This window comes from Schistocerca gregaria, chromosome 5 (genome assembly GCF_023897955.1).
Source record: "Schistocerca gregaria isolate iqSchGreg1 chromosome 5, iqSchGreg1.2, whole genome shotgun sequence".
Classification (NCBI taxonomy): Eukaryota; Metazoa; Arthropoda; class Insecta; order Orthoptera; family Acrididae; genus Schistocerca; species Schistocerca gregaria.
This window is the reverse complement of record NC_064924.1, coordinates 145,400,328-145,417,085: the sequence shown is the minus strand read 5'-3', so window position 1 is coordinate 145,417,085 and position 16,758 is coordinate 145,400,328. Positions and strand designations below refer to the sequence as shown.

Genomic DNA, 16,758 nt, shown 5'->3' with positions numbered 1-16,758 from the left:
TATCCATCTTCTATGGTTTTATTAACAGCTGTAATGTGGTCGTCACAGTCGTTGTTTTACATGGTGGTTTGAAAATGGGCACACCCGAAACTAGTCGCCGCGTAAATAAATATCTGTTACCGCAACCCAGGCTACAATTTGGTAGTAATAATAATGCTAGAATTTTTTGTTTAATTGCTGATACTTGCACCAAGTTTAAGGTTTAACTTCTTGGTAGAAGTTATGGAAGAATCCATAAATTTGTACTAAGTTGTATTTTTGCACCTTCTTCTGCTCGAAAATTATTCGCCAGCCGAAAGCCCACTGTGCTTCAGACAGGAAAATACAGCACTGTCCTTGCCTCTCCTCGACCACGCAGACTTGTGATCTCAGATTTAGTGCCACGGTCATCAAATCGGCCAGCGCAAAGATTGCCCGTTCAACCTCCCCACTTTCACCTGCTCACTCTATGGCTCACCCTTCATCGGGTTCTGCTAAATCTCGAGCCCAAAAGTCAGACACCAAGACTTCCAAAAAAGAGCATACTCGTGAAGATTTTTTAGGTACCCCAACTTCACAACCATCAGTTCCTCCTCCATGTAAACACCATGTTTCCAAGAAGGCTAATAAGAAACCCAGTTTTCTCCTTCTCCGCCAAGGCGTGTCTCATCTACAGCACCACCTGGCAGTAACCGCCCTCGGCCGTCTTGTGTGTCGCTGAGCCAATCGCTGGTGGCAGGAGCTGCTCCTGAACAACCTATGGATCAGGATCTTCTGCCTTCAGCTGAATGTCGTTCCATGCTGTCAGTTGCAAGCTCTGAGCAGTTGTTGAGTTGACGGCAACCTTGGTCACATTCCTCCATTTTCTGTTCACCCTATGTCCATTATCCACTGGAATATCCACGGAATTCGAGCCAGTCGGGATGAATTGTCTGTCCTCTTACAATCCTACTCGCCGGTCATCTTCTGTCTTCAGGAAACAAAGCTGCGTCCCCATGACCGCTTAGTTCTCCCCCATTTTCAGTCCGTCCGATTTGATCTCCCCTCTGTTGAAGGCACTCCAGCACATGGAGGACTTATGATTCTTCTCCATGATACTCTCCATTATTACCCAATCCCCTTAAACACTTCCTTCCAAGCTGTCGCTGTCCGTCTTTCCCTTTCTGGATACACCTTCTCTCTTTGTACTGTATACATTCCATCGTCCACACCAATGGCACGAGCTGATCTCCTTCATTTTCTTGGTCAGCTTCCACCCCCCTATTTGCTAGTTGGGGACTTGAATGCCCACCACCCACTTTGGGGACCTCCACATGCTTGTCCACGTGGCTCACTATTGATAGACGTCTTCCACTAAGCGGATCCTGTTTGCCTCAACACTGGGGACCCTACATTTTTTGTCTGCCTCCACACCAATTTCTCTCATGTGGACCTTTCGGTCGGTATTGTTCTGCTAGCTCGGTGCTTCGAATGGTTCGCCCTTGATGATACACACTCGAGTGACCACTTTCCATGTGTCCTTAGACTGCAGCCTCAACTGCCGTATACGCGCCCGCGATGCTGGAAGTTTGCCCAAGCCGATTGGACACTTTTTTCGTCTCTAGCGACATTCGATGACTGTCACTTTCCTAGCGTTGACGATGAGGTCGAACGTTCAATACCTCGCACCTCTGAATTGCCCTGGGCGCCCCCCCCGCCCCCCCCCCCCCCCATTTCCTTGGTGGAATGAGGCATGCTGTGACACAATACATGAGCGGCGACGTGCTCTTTGCTGCCACCATCCTACTTTGGCCAACTGTATCCGCTATTAGCAGTTCCGTGCGCGTTGCCGTTGCGTCATCCGTGATAGCAAGAAGGCAAGCTGGGACTTCTTTACTAGCTCATTTAACACCTTCACTCCCTCCTCGGAAGTTTGGAATCGGATTCGACGGTTATCTGGCGCGCCAGTTTCTCCCTGGTCTCTGGGCTCACTGTTGCGCATGATATGTTAGTGGACCCTGTCGCAATTTCTAACTCATTGGGTCAACACTTTGCTGAGATTTCGAGCTCTTCAAATTACCCGCCAGCATTTCTCCCAAAGAAACGTGCAGCGGAAGTGCAACCTCTTGCTTTCTCCTCTCAAAATCACGAAAGCTATAACACTGATTTCTCCATGTGGGAACTCCAACATGCACTCCCTTCTTCTCGCTCCTCTGCCCCAGGACCGGGTGGTATCCACATCCAAATGTAGCTGCATTTATCAACCCATAGTCTGCATTACCTTCTTTACCTTTATAATCGAATTTGGACTGACAGTACTTTTCCCAGACGATGGTGGGAAGCTATCGTCGTTCTTGTTTTGAAACCTGGAAAGGACAAACACTTCCCCTCTAGCTATCGCCCCATTTCTCTCACGAGTATTGTACGTAAGGTTTTGGAGCGTATGGTGAATTGCCGTTTAGCATGGTGGCTGGAGTCCCTGCCCAATGCAGTTGACCATCTCGTTGCTCTCTCCACTTATATCATGAACAATTTTCTCCAGAAACGCCAACGGTAGCAATATTTTTTGATCTGGAGAGAGCATACGATACCTGTTGGAGGACAGGCATCCTCCGCACACTGTTCTCTTGGGGCTTTCGAGGTCGGCTGCCCCTTTTTCTTTGTGAATTTATGGCAGAGCGCACATTTAGTGTGTGGGTGAACACTACTCTCTCCCGTACTTTCTCCCAAGAAAACAGGATACCCCAGGGCTCCGTGCTAAGTGTTGTACTGTTTGCCATAAATCCAATTATGGACGGTCTCCTTCCCGATGTCTTTGTGGACGATTTTGCGATCTACTACAGCTCTCAACGGACCAGCCTTCTTGAACGACGTCTTCAAGGATGTCTCGATCGCCTCCACTCTTCGAGCATCGAAACCGGTTTCCGCTTTTCTCCAAGTAAGACCGTTTGTGTTAATTTTTGGCGTCGTACGGAGTTTCTTCCACCTTCCTTACATCTAGGACCTGTCAACCTTCCGTTTTTGGACGTCGCGAAATTCTTGGGTCTTATGTTTGACAGAAAACTGTGCTGGTCCTCCCACGTTTCCTATCTTTCGGCTCGCTGTCTGCGATCCCTCAACACCCTCTGTGTCCTGAATGGTACCTCCTGTGGAGCGGACCGAGTGGTCCTTCTCCGCCTCTATCGCACCTTAGTGTGCTCGAAATTGGACTATGGAAGCATAGTTTACTCTTCTGCTTGGCTGTCTGTTCTTCGGTGTCTTGACTCTATCCACCACCATGGATTACGTTTAGTGTCTGGAGCTTTTTACGTCAGCCCTGTGGAAAGCCTTTATGCTGAGACTGCTGAACCTCCGCTATCCAATCGGCGAGCAGTCCTCCTGAGTCGTTATACTAGCCATCTGTCTTCCATGCCTGCTAATCCGGCCCATGACTTTTTTTTTTTTTTTGACACCTCCTTGGATTTAGGATATGCAGGCCGCCCTTCCTCCCTACTACCACCAGGAGTCCGCTTCCGTCAACTGCTCCATTCTCTTTCCTTCCACTTTCCTAAAACCTCCTCCCGGACCTTCCTGCTCCGTGACCTTTGTCAATTTCCCAAGGATGGTATCCCTTCACTTGTTTATCGTATTCGCGACATCCCAAATCGATTTCGGCTTCCCGACCAGTGTTCGGTTTATACTGCGGAGCTTTACGCTGTTCTCCAGGCTGTCCAATACATCCGTCGCCATTAGTGGATACAGAATATTATCTGTTCAGATTCTCTCAGCTCTCTCCTCAGTCTCCAAGCTCTGTACCCTGTCCACACTCTGGTCCACCGGATTCAGGACTGCCTCCACCAGCTCCACTTGGGCGGGGGGGGGGGGGGGGCGGCATCTCTTTGGCGGATCCCAGGACATGTTGGTGGTATCTGTGGAAATGAGGCAGCCGATATAGCAGCCAAGGCTGCAGTCTCTCTTCTTCAGCCAGCTATTCGCACGATTCCCTTCTCCAATCTACGGAGTGTTTTATGTCGTCGTGTTGTTCTTTAATGGCACGCACATTGGTCGACACTTCCCCATAATAAATTGCGGGACGTGACAGCTCTTCCCTGTGCTTGGACCTCTTCCTCCCGAACGCGTCTTCGGTAGGAGGTAATTTTAACTAGACTCCGGATAGGGCACTGTCTTTTTAGCCATCAACATCTTTTAAGTGGTGATCCTCCCCCACTCTGTCCCCACTGCTCTCAGCTGTGGACGGTAAGACACCTTTTACTTGAGTGCCCCTTTTTTTACTCCGTTAAGCATCCGTCTACAGCTGTCGCCTGATATATCTTGCATTTTAGCAGATAACACGCCCTCAGCCGATTGCGTTCTCGAGTTTATTAGTGCCAGTGAGATGACTTCAGTCATTTGAAGCTCTTTCTGGGGACAACCACCCCCCTTCTATAGTGGTTTTTTTAACCATTCCTTCTGTTTTTAGTTTCTCCAATTTTTTGAGTTTCGTTCCCATTTCTGCCTTTTTCTAAGTCACAGACTGGGCACTAATGACCGTAGCAGTTATGCGCCCTAAAACCATAACAAAAAAGAAAAGAAAACTTTAAAAAAAGCTTTTTGTACCATTTAACAGTTACGCACAGTTGCAACAGAGCTTAATAGCATATCGGTGTGCTCGACTGCTCCCATATTTGCATTGGATTAAAAAACACGTTGCAGCTTCATTTCTTTTTCGCTAGTCATCCTGTTTGTCTTTCCCGTGTCATGCATTTCTGTAGTGTTGCAGGTAGTCAGCATGAACACTTCTCTCTTGTTGCACCACTTGATGGCAAGCGTTGCCTCAGTTGACATAAACTCAACTTCTCCTCATTTCAGGTTCTTTTGTAGCTTCGGAAAGTTGCGCCTGTTCCTACTTACAGTATCACAAGCTGCTGTTCTCTAGTTGTTTAGCCAGAGGAACAAGGCTGGACTTGTATACCAATTGTCGATGTACTGGGTATGACCACGTTCAAGCTATGGCTTCATTACTGTTGCCACACTATCACCAGATTTCCCCAAAATATGGACTTCAATTTCTGTTGTTGCGCCTGTGTGTACAATGAAATCCAAGATGTATCCAGTTTTACAGTCGAATGTTTTGATTCCAAATCTACTTCGTTTCGAATGAATGTATTGTTTAAAAGATAAGTGACCTTTGAACAATAATAGGCTTTCATCAACACAGTTTTCTGCATGGATTGAATGCACTGAGGAATGCCACATGAACTGTATCAATTATTTTCCTAATTTTAAACAAACTGTCTTCTCCACGATTGGCCAAGTTGTCAATAAAATGCAACATTCTCAAAAGTAACATAAAAAGGCCACGGAACATAACTTCGCCAAAAATTGAAGTACTCAGAATTACATCTCTGGACTAATATTCCTTTGTTCTCAACTTGTTAACTCTAGCCATGAGAAGCCAGATACCAAGGAAGCTATACATTTCCTCAAAACCAGTATCTTTCCAGGTGGATAGTCGAGAATGAACCGATTCTGACATATTTGCCATGGTGAAGGTTCGTTCAAGTGCTATAAATTTCAACAGATCTTCTGATAGAAATAGCATGAAAAAGAATAGAATAATTGAATCAGGTGCTAGTTGGCAACTGGATTGATATCACGGTTTTGCCAATCAAATTTCTCATTCTCACTGTGGCGTGGCCTTTTACAGATAAATTCATCTTCACTTTCAGGATCTGAAGAAGAACTGTCCTGACGAGCTCTACTAGGTGAAGTAGGTGGAGGTTTATTACTACGAGATTCTTCTAATGAATCTTCATTGTCACTACATTCATTGAAGATGCCACACTCACACTCACTGTCACTGTCACTCCTTGTCAGTATTTGTCAGTATTTCCAGCATCTCTTCGTCAGTGCAACAACACCAATATAACAATTGTCTGTGTGGAGTTCAAAAGTGACAGCACTTTAAATATCCTGATGAAACAGCAGGTAGCCAAACGACACCACATAAGCTGAATGCAGAAGATCACATGAACCAGCTAGCACGAATGTCGAACAGCAACTGCAAAATCCATAACAGAGTGTTTCCCAGATAGCAGGGACAGCGGCACAGAACAATAAGTAGGGTACGTCCATCTCAGGGAGTGCATGGGACGAAAGAATGTGCGACAGGCCATCTTGGAGCCCTGAGCAGTTGTTGGCGTGCGCAGGCCCACAGGCAGTGGAACCGGCTGCAGTATCAGCCGTCATTAGGACTCAAGTACTGGCCAGGCCACGTGGCGAATGCCATCTACAGGATCCACGGGAAAGCCCATTTCAGCGGCAAACAACGTCCGCAGGCCCCCTGCGGCAAGGTGGAGCCCCGCTGCATATCTCGTCTGCAGTACTCACGGGATTAATGATGTCCACCTCAAATGTCAAGCTGCTATCAATTTAATTTTCTACTTATGCCAAAGTAGCATTATAAGGGATGTCAGGAAAAGTATTGAGACAGAGTCCAAAAAGTTAGTTTTACTATAAACAAGTTAATATACTATTAATATTCCTCAGAATAACATAATTGAGCAGTAGTACACAATTTCTATTGGTTGCAGCTTGATCTTGAACCTTATGTTTGTCTTCCACTGTGAATCTGCAGCCTCCTACTAGGAGGATGCACATGTTTAACAGTTACAATGTGTTGTCCTTCAAGACTTCATATCAGTAAGTTAGTCCTCATAGTAATAAGGATGTGGCATTGTCCTATTTTGGTCTCTCTTCTGTTGTTTGACTGGGTGAGGCAACATAGTGAGGATGAAACTGGACTTTTATTTGTGAGAATGAGGGCATCAATCGTGGACCGACTGTCCTGACTGATATTTTCTGTGATTTCCCTAAATTGTTTAAGCTGAATTTTGGGATAGTTCCTTGCATGGGGTCACAGCCACATTTATTCCCCTATCTCTATTGGAGTCATGTCTATGCTTTTTCTGTAATCACCTAATTTTATACAGGAATTTAAACTCAAATCATCCTTTCTTTTTTGTGTTTGCATGACACTCAGAAACACACTTTTTTGCCAGTTGGCTTTTGTTACAGAAACATGACTCACTTATCTATCTACACACTGGTGATAAATTTCCTTTTCTTTATTGCTGAAAACCTTTGGAATCAAACTGAAACAAACTTTTCACTGCAGAAATTAAACAAATTTTCTATTTGGCCAACTTTTAGTATAGTACTTTGATATCCATTGGTTCAAAACCAATTTTGAGTGGGAAAATTTTATCGGCATTCCACATATTCCCTCATCCTAGGGAACTTCCTTTCCACCCTGAACACTTCAAACTACCTAAATGTGTTTTGTGATGAAACCTACTTATTGCATGCTTTGTGGTTTATAGCAGTTGTCTCATGTACATTGTTTTCAAGTAAGACATTATTACTGATTAATTTTACCAAGAATTTTGACTTGTGACGAGTTACTAAATCACTAGCGAATTAGAAAGTTATCTGGTCCTGTTGTAAAGCCCCTGAGGTAAATGTGAGGAGTTGGATTATTTATTTGTGATAGTATTCTTCGTATTGCAATTTTTATCTCCAGTCTACCTTCTGCTGCCCAAAAATTATCAGTCTTGTCGCTTTCCCAGCTTATGTCGTACTTAAATTCTTGTTTCTACTAATAGTTTTTAAATGTATTTTTCATTATTTTTCAGTTCTGGACGTGGAAGCATTTGAGAGACTATTGGGGCCATGTATGGAAATCATGAAGCGAAACATTGATGACTATGAAGATCAGTTGATTCGCATTTTTGGCTCAAAGTCAAACATTAGCGACATTCGATGAAGTATCATTACTTTTAGTTACTAGTCCCTCGGAAAGTACCTATTTTCATACTGTGTTCTCTCTTTTATTTATTGTATGTAGCAACATACCTAGTTGTACAATTTTAAAACAATATAAAATATTACAGAATACATTAATGTTATGCATTGCATGTTCAATGGTAGGGGACAATTTCAGTTAGACTTAAAAAACAGCTGTTGCAAGATTGCTTTTAAAGTAAACTGCTTTATTGCAGTATAGCTCAGTTTAGTTCCCTGGTTATCTCTTTTTGTATCAGACTTCTTCACCTTATGCAAGAAACATACTTAGTGTTCTTCATTCTTTCTTCAATTCATTGTGTATAATAGACTGAAAACAAATGTTAAAGAGCATGGCTGTTGCACAGACAGTTGAAAGCCTGTGCCATAAGTGCGTCAGTAGCTTGTGCTTGTAGTTAACGAAGTTACTGCAGAAGTCTTCCTTGATCCCTGCACGATAGAAGTTGAAAATAACTAAGTGTATATTCATTCTGCCTTTGGTGCAGGTGGACATTAATAATTAAATATTCATTCAGGCCATTTACACCTTATATACGGTTTCAGCTGCTGTATTAGGGATTTGTGCAGCAGCCCATCAGTTGCTCTATTTGCAATAAAAGATGATTGTGTCGTAAAATTTTGTAATCCTTTGATAGTACAGCATTTAATAGTAACAAGCGTTTTAATGAAGATATTTTTCAGTAATTATCGTACGTGTTATTGTCGTTATTCATCAGATCAGTCACTGCCATAAAATTCAAGCACTGGCTTTTTCTCTAATGTTGTTAAAATTTTCCTGATTTTGAAAGATTCTTTATATTAAATGGATGATTAAGTATTGTCAGAATGACTGGAAGTGGAATTATTATGGTCCAAATGATGATAACATTTACTGTCTAAACTTATTGTGTGGCACTTTTGTGGTAAGGAGGTTAAAGTCCTTCAAGTTTCTAGTCACCCATCAGACAAAGCACACTGCAATGTTCAGATTTTATTTATTGCATAAATGTAAGAAAAGTATGTATTTCCCTTTTTTAAGATTGTTATCTTTTGCAAGTACAGAGAGGATCCAAATTACTTGCCACTTCGATTATTGTGTACTTTTGCAGACTTGCTACCAGAGAGAAAGTTGCAATGGCACCTAATATGATCATATCGGGGGCACACGGTGAACTATTGATTGCACATTCCATTTATAAGTTAGTCCATATAAAGTAAATAATATGTAGAAATTAACATCATATTTAAATGAAACTCGTTTGATGAAACAAATTTGGGAAGAAAAAGATAACCAAAAACAGAGACGTGAAATAGTATAACAGGTTAAAAAAAAAAAACAATTCTAATGAGGCAAATGTAGTTTTGGAGTGCACGCTAATGTAGTTACTCGTGGAAATATTCAGTTTACCTGAACCTGTAATTTTGGATTTAAATGCTGTCATATTTGTGTTTTTAAATAGGATAACACTCACCCATGAGTTGTTGAGTACAAAAGCATATACTCAAACTAATTTGTGAAATTATTATGTAAAACTAAAATAATTTGTAAGTAATGCTAGTCATACAAATACAAGTACCTTATTTATTTAATTGATGAATACAAATTAATTTCTAATTTTGTAACACTGAGTGTAAGTAAATTCTCATGGAGTATTTGATGAAAGGTTGAAACTGCTACCCAACAAAAATGCCCTAATGTGATTGATTGTGCTCTGTAACTTGAATCTCTGGAGCTCAAGGTTTCCATAATCTGAATGAAGAAGTGGTGGGAAGCTAGACAGATGTAACTGGTGAAGTTGAAATAATTGGTTTTTGGTGGTCTTTTCTTCTGAGGTAGTAAAGTGGTCCCTACAAATGTGCAACCTAGTTTGTGTCTCTGCTACTACATCTGTTCACGGACAGAATTATAATTTTTAAATACAAAGTTCAACATGAAATAATTATTATGCATATTTTCATTGCCAGCATAATTTTAGTAACATTTTTGAGATCCTGGTTGGGCCATCTTTACATAGTTCCATTTACTAACTGTAACAGTATTTTATAATTACTTGAGAATTATGTGCTATTATTATTATTATTATTATCATTGTACACGAAAATTTGATTTTTATACTTTGCAGTCACTTTCTTTATGATTACAAATGATCAGTATTGAAATTATATAATACTCAAATTTGTTGTTGTTTTTGTCTGATGGTAAATATTTCTGTTAGGAAATGTTTTTAGAAATGTCCAGTACTTTTATTTAACATTTTGAATTGTGTGTGTGTGTGTGTTGTAGTAAATTATGGTGTCGTTATTTTTTCTTAAATGTTTACATATTTGTGCTAAGAACCATATTGTTATGCAAGTACTATTAGACTGGAAAGTTGGTGTTGGTTGACTGTTGTGCTTTAAATATGATTATACCAATAATTTTTCTTGCCATATTTATATTTAAAGATTTAGTTGAAAATAGTGCCATTTTGTTGTTAAATATTTAAATTTTAATGGTGTGTTGAGTAACAAGTTCTTACATTAATGACAATAATCAGTTATTAAATGTAAAAATAACTATGATTTATAATACAACAAAGATAGAAAAGACTACTAACTACCCAAGCGGCAGTTAATACATATGCCTTTAAGTATGTAGAAGATTTTTCTATCTTTATTTGCTTTAGTTAAATTTTGAAGATCCTTTTAACTACAGATCTTTGAGTATGATTAATGTTTGAAATGACTCTTTATGTTATGCACGTCATATGGTATAGAGTATCTGTTAAGCACGTAATTTCCAAAATAATATGAAACAACTTTTCTAACAATTGAACTCTGATAACTAAAATATTTGATATCTGATGGCTATTAAAATTGCTTTTTAGTGTGCCTGTAAGATGTTATCCAGTGTTACCGTGCCCAATATCTGCAACATATTTTGATTTTTAATTGATTTTTGTAAATGGTGTTGTATTTTCTAAATTGCATTCAAACAGGTTGAAAAGTAGTTCAGTGAATAAGAGTCCATTTAGTATGTATCCAGATGCCAGAAACTTTTTACTGTATTTCAGTGGTGCTTGTGAAGATACATTCATGCTGTCTGACATTAGTAAATCTCAATCTAAGTAATCTCGAGTAAGTTTTAGTGTAGAACATAATTATTTTAGATTGGCCACCATACCTAAATAACACACACTGGTTGGCAATAGAAGACATCTAGGCTTTTGATCTGAATCTCGAAGTTACTGGACTGCTATTTTACAATTATCGTACCTATAGTACAATAAGAAACAGCAGATGACTACATGTTATCAAGTCAGCCTTTTTTTTATATATATATAATGAATAAAGGCAGTGGTCGTTACTCTTTCCTCTTGTGTAATTTGTTACATTCAGTGGCCGTTACCTGAGTGCTGTCAGGGGCTTCACTGTTAATTCCACTGTTTAGTTTCTGCAGATATCTTGCCCACAGTCTTAATATAAACCATTTATCTTTAGTGTTCAGATTTTAGTTCTGGAGTACTTTTGAAATGTTGGGTGACAGGTGAATTGATGGGCATTTCAATTTTGTACTTACTGTATGACTTGAGCTTTGTAGTATCTGACTTCTCATTTCGCCAAAGTTAAAACAAATATTGTTACTCAAGTGCAATAATATTTTTCGATACTGTCTGCTTTTATATTACAACCATAATATATTTAATGCAGTCATTATATATTTTAGAAGAACATTATGCCATGTGACCACAGCATTAATGACATAGTGTTGTATTAAAGTTTACTCAATAAAGCAAATATTTGAATTTCCCTAAAAACCAGAGTTTTACTGTGGTATTAAATACTTCTAAAAGTAGAAGTCAGTTCATTAAAAAGAACACACTGAATAATCTGTGGGCACTTTTATCTACACTGGAGAGATCATTGCAATCTTGAAAGGCTGCTAAGTTTCATTCTTTTAGTTGTAAAAAGCTGCTGTGAAGTAATAGATAATGAGAGGTTTAGCTTTACTGCATGCGCAGTTGTGGAAATGTTAATGTAATCATATTTGTAGTAATTAACTATTGGGAAGTCATAATACTCTGCAGCAAATACTGTACTCGAACATTAAGAATCACCTTGAAGAAAATGACTTATTGATACATAACCAACACGGATTCAGAAAACATTGTTCTTGTGCAACGCATCTAGCTCTTTATCTGCATGAAGTAATGAGTGCTGTCGACAAGAGATCTCAGATCGATTCCGTATTCTTAGATTTCCAGACGGCTTTTGATACCGTACCTCACAAGCGACTATTAATCAAATTGCGTGCATATGGAGTACCGTCTCAGTTCTGTGACTGGATTCATGATTTCCTCTCAGAAAGGTCACAGTTCATAGTGACAGACAGTAAATCAAGTAGAACAGAAGTGGCATCCGGCTTTCTGCAAGGTAGTGTCATAGGCCCTCTGCTGTTCCTGATTTGCATAAATGATCTTGCAGATGACACTGTAATTTACCGTCTAGTAAAATCATCAGATGATCAATTCTAATTCTAAAATGATCTAGAGAGACTTTCTGTATGGTGCGAGAAGTGGCAATTGGAACTAAACAAAGAAAAGTGCGAGGTCATCCACATGGGTACTAAAAGAAATCGATTAAATTTTAGGTATACGAGATAAGAGATTATTCAGGTAGTGAAGGGAGACAAAAATTTAATAGTCATGGGTGACTGGAATTTGGTAGTAGGAAAAGGGAGAGAAGGAAACATAGTAGGTGAATATGGATTGGGGCTAAGAAATGAAAGAGGAAGCCGCCTGGTAAAATTTTGCGCAGAGCATAATTTAATCATAGCTAACACTTGGTTCAAGAATCATGAAAGAAGGTTGTATACATGGAAGAACCCTGGAGATACTAAAAGGTATCAGATAGATGATATAATGGTAAGACAGAGATTTAGGAACCAGGTTTTAAATTGTAAGACATTTCCAGGGGCAGACGTGGACTCTGACCACAATCTATTGGTTATGAACTGTAGATTAAAACTGAAGAAACTGCAAAAAGGTGGGAATTTAAGGAGATGGGACCTGGATAAACTGAAAGACCCAGAGGTTGTACAGAGTTTCAGGGAGAGCATAAGGGAGCAATTGACAGGAATGGGGGGAAAGAAATACAGTAGAAGAAGAATGGGTAGCTTTGAGGAATGAAATAGTGAAGGCAGCAAAGGATCAAGTAGGTATAAAGACAAGGGCTACTAGAAATCCTTGGGTAACAGAAGAGATACTGAATTTAATTAATGAAAGGAGAAAATAAAAAAAATATAGTAAATGAAGCAAGCAAAAAGGAATACAAACGTCTCAAAAATGATATCGACAGGAAGTGCAAAATGCCTAGGCAGGGATGGCTAGAGGACAACTGTAAGGATGTAGAGGCTTCTCTCACCAGACGCAAGATAGATATTGCATACAAGAAAATTAAAGAGACCTTTGGGGAAAGGAGAAGCACTTGCACGAATATAAAGAGCTTTGATGGAAACCCATTTCTAAGCAAAGAAGGGAAAGCAGAAAGGTGGAAGGAGTATATAGAGGGTCTATACAAGGGCGATGTTCTTGAGGACAATATTATGGAAATGGAAGAGGATGTAGATGAAAATGAAATGGGAGATATGATACTGCGTGAAGAGTTTGACAGAGCACTGAAAGACCTGAGTCAAAACAAAGCCCCTGGAGTAGACAACATTCCATTAGAACTACTGACAGCCTTGGGAGAGCCGGGCCTAACAAAACTCTACCATCTAGTGAGCAAGATGTATGAGACTTGGGAATTACCCTCAGACTTCAAGAAGAATATAGTAATTACAATCTCAAAGAAAGCATGTGTTGACAGATGTAAAAATTACCGAACTGTTGTTGCTGTTGTTGTTGTCTTCAGTCCTGATACTGGTTTGATGCAGCTCTCCATGCTACTCTATCCTGTGCAAGCTTCTTTATCTCCCAGTACCTACTGCAACCTACATCCTTCTGAATCTGCTTAGTGTATTCATTTCTTGGTCTTCCTCTACGATTTTTACCCTCCATGCTGCCCTCCAATGCTAAATTTGTGATTGCTTTATGCCTCAGAATATGTCCTACCAACCGATCACCTTCTCTTCTCCCCAATCCTATTCAATGCCTCCTCATTAGTTATGTGATCTACCCATCTAATCTTCACCATTCTTCTGTAGCACCACATTTCGAAAGCTTCTATTCTCTTCTTGTCCAAACTATTTATCGTCCATGTTTCACTGCCATACATGGCTACACTCCATACAAATACTTTCAGAAATGACTTCATGACACTTAAATCTATACTCGATGTTTACAAATTTCTCTTCTCCAGAAATGCTTTCCTTGCCATTGCCAGTCTACATTTTATATCCTCTCTACTTCGACCATCAGTTATTTTGCTTCCCAAATAGCAAACCTCCTTTACTACTTTAAGTGTCTCATTTCCTAATCTAATTCCCTCAGCATCATCCGATTTATTTCAACTACATTCCATTATCCTCGTTTTGCTTTTGTTGATGTTCACCTTATATCCTCCCTTCAAGATACTATCCATTCCATTCAATTGCTCTTCAAAGTCCTTTGCTGTCTCTGACAGAATTACAACGTCATCGGCGAACCTCAAAGTTTTTATTTCTTCTCCATGGAATTTAATACCTACTCCGAATTTTTCTTTTGTTTCCTTTACTGCTTGCTCAATATACCGATTGAATAACATCGGGGAGAGGCTACAACCCTGTCTTACCCCCTTCCCAACCACTGCTTCACTTTCATGTCCCTCAACTCTTTATAACTGCCATCTGGTTTCTGTGCAAATTTGTAAATAGCCTTTCCCTCCCTGTATTTTACCCCTGCCACCTTTAGTTGAAAGAGAGTATTCCAGTCAACATTGTCAAAAGCTTTGTCTAAGTCTACAAATGCTAGAAACGTAGGTTTGCCTTTCCTTAATCTATTTTCTAAGATAAGTCGTTGGGTCAGTATTGCCTCACGTGTTCGTGTTTCTACGGAATCCAAACTGATCTTCCCCGAGGTCGGCTTCTACAAGTTTTTCCATTCGTCTGTAAAGAATTGTTAATATTTTGCAGCTGTGGCTTATTAAACTGATAGTTCGGTAATTTTCACATCTGTCAACACCTGCTTTCTTTCTTGAAGTCTGAGGGTATTTCACCTGTTTCATACATCTTGCTCACCATATGGTAGAGTTTTGTCAGGACTGGCTCTCCCAATGCCGTCAGTAGTTCCAATGGAATGTTGTCTACTCCGGGGGCCTTGTTTCGACTCAGGTCTTTCAGTGCTCTGTCAAACTTTTCACGCAGTATAGTATGTCCCATTTCATCTTCATTTACATGCTCTTCAATTTCCATAATATTGTCCTCAAGTACATCACCCTTGTATAGACCCTCTATATACTCCTTCCACCTTTCTGCTTTCCCTTCTTTGCTTAGAAATGGGTTTCCATCTGAGCTCTTGATGTTTATACAAGTGGTTGTCTTATCTCCAAAGATCACTTTAATTTTCCTGTATGCAGTATCTATCTTACCCCTAGTGAGATAGCCTCTACATCATTACACTTGTCCTCTAGCCATCCCTGCCTAGCCATTTTGCACTTCCTGTCGATCTCATTTTTGAGACGTTTGTATTCCTTTTTGCTTGCTTCATTTACTGAATTTTTATATTTTCTCCTTTAATCAATTAAATGCAATATTTCTTCTGTTACCCAAGGATTTCTCGTCTTTTTACCTACTTGATCCTCTGCTGCCTTCACTACTTCATCCCTCAAAGCTACCCATTTTTCTTCTACTGTATTTCTTTCCCCCATTCCTGTCAATTGCTCCCTTATGCTCTCCCTGAAACTCTGTACATCCTCTGGGTCTTTCAGTTTATCCAGGTCCCATCTCCTTAAATTCCCACCTTTTTGCAGTTTCTGCAGTTTTAATCTACAGGTCATAACCAATAGACTGTGGTCAGAGTCCACATCTGCCCTGGAAATGTCTTACCATTATATCATCTATCTGATACCTTTTAGTATCTCCAGGGTTCTTCCATGTATACAACCTTCTTTCATGATTCTTGAACCAAGTGTTAGCTATGATTAAGTTGTGCTCTGTGCACAATTCTACCAGGCGGCTTCCTCTTTCATTTCTTACCCCCAATCCATATTCACCTCCTACCTTTTCTTGTCTCCCTTTTCGTACACTCCAATTCCAGTCACCCATGACTATTAAATTTTCATCTACCTTCACTATCTGAATAATTTCTTTTATTTCATCATACATTTCTTCAATTTCTTCATCTGCAGAGCTAGTTGGCATATAAACTTGTGCTACTGTAGTAGGTGTGGGCTTCGTATCTATCTTCGCCTCAATAATGTGTTCACTATGCTGTTTGTAGCAGCTTACCCCCATTCCTATTTTACTATTCATTATTAAATCTACTCCTGCATTACCCCTATTTGATTTTGTGTTTATAACCCTGTAGTCACCTGACCAGAATTCTTATTCCTCCTGCCACCGAACTTCACTAATTCCCACTATATCCAACTTTAACCTATCCATTTTTCTTTTTAAATTTTCTAACCTACCTGCCCGATTAAGGGATCTGACATTCCACACTCCGATCCGTAGAACGCCAGTTTTCTTTCTCCTGATAACGACATCCTGTTGAGTAGTCCCTGCCCAGAGATCCGAATGGGGGACTATTTTACCTCCGGAATATTTTACCCAAGAGGACGCCATCGTCATTTAATCATACAGTAAAGCTGCATGCCCTCGGGGAAAAATTACGGCCGTAGTTTCCCCTTGTTTTCAGCCGTTCGCAGTACGAGCACAGCAAGGTCATTTTGGTTATTGTTACAAGGCTAGATCAGTCAATCATCCAGACTGTTGCCCTTGCAACTACTGAAAAGGCTGCTGCCCCTCTTCAGGAACCACACGTTTGTCTAGTCTCTCAACAGATACCTCTCCGTCGCAGTTGC

The 16,758-nt window shown here is 40.2% G+C and overlaps 1 protein-coding gene across 2 annotated transcripts in view; it reads left to right on the top strand.

The window, feature by feature from the left end:
• LOC126273077 (cAMP-dependent protein kinase type II regulatory subunit) overlaps window positions 1-11,576 on the top strand; it is a 48,574-nt gene extending 36,998 nt beyond the window's left edge. For both annotated transcript variants that reach the window (XM_049976486.1, XM_049976487.1), the window contains exon 8: window positions 7,632-11,576. In XM_049976486.1, the coding sequence (XP_049832443.1) occupies window positions 7,632-7,762 (131 nt within the window). In that variant the 3' untranslated portion in view covers window positions 7,763-11,576. The remainder of the gene's footprint in view (window positions 1-7,631) is intronic.
• The last annotated feature ends 5,182 nt before the right edge of the window (window positions 11,577-16,758 follow it).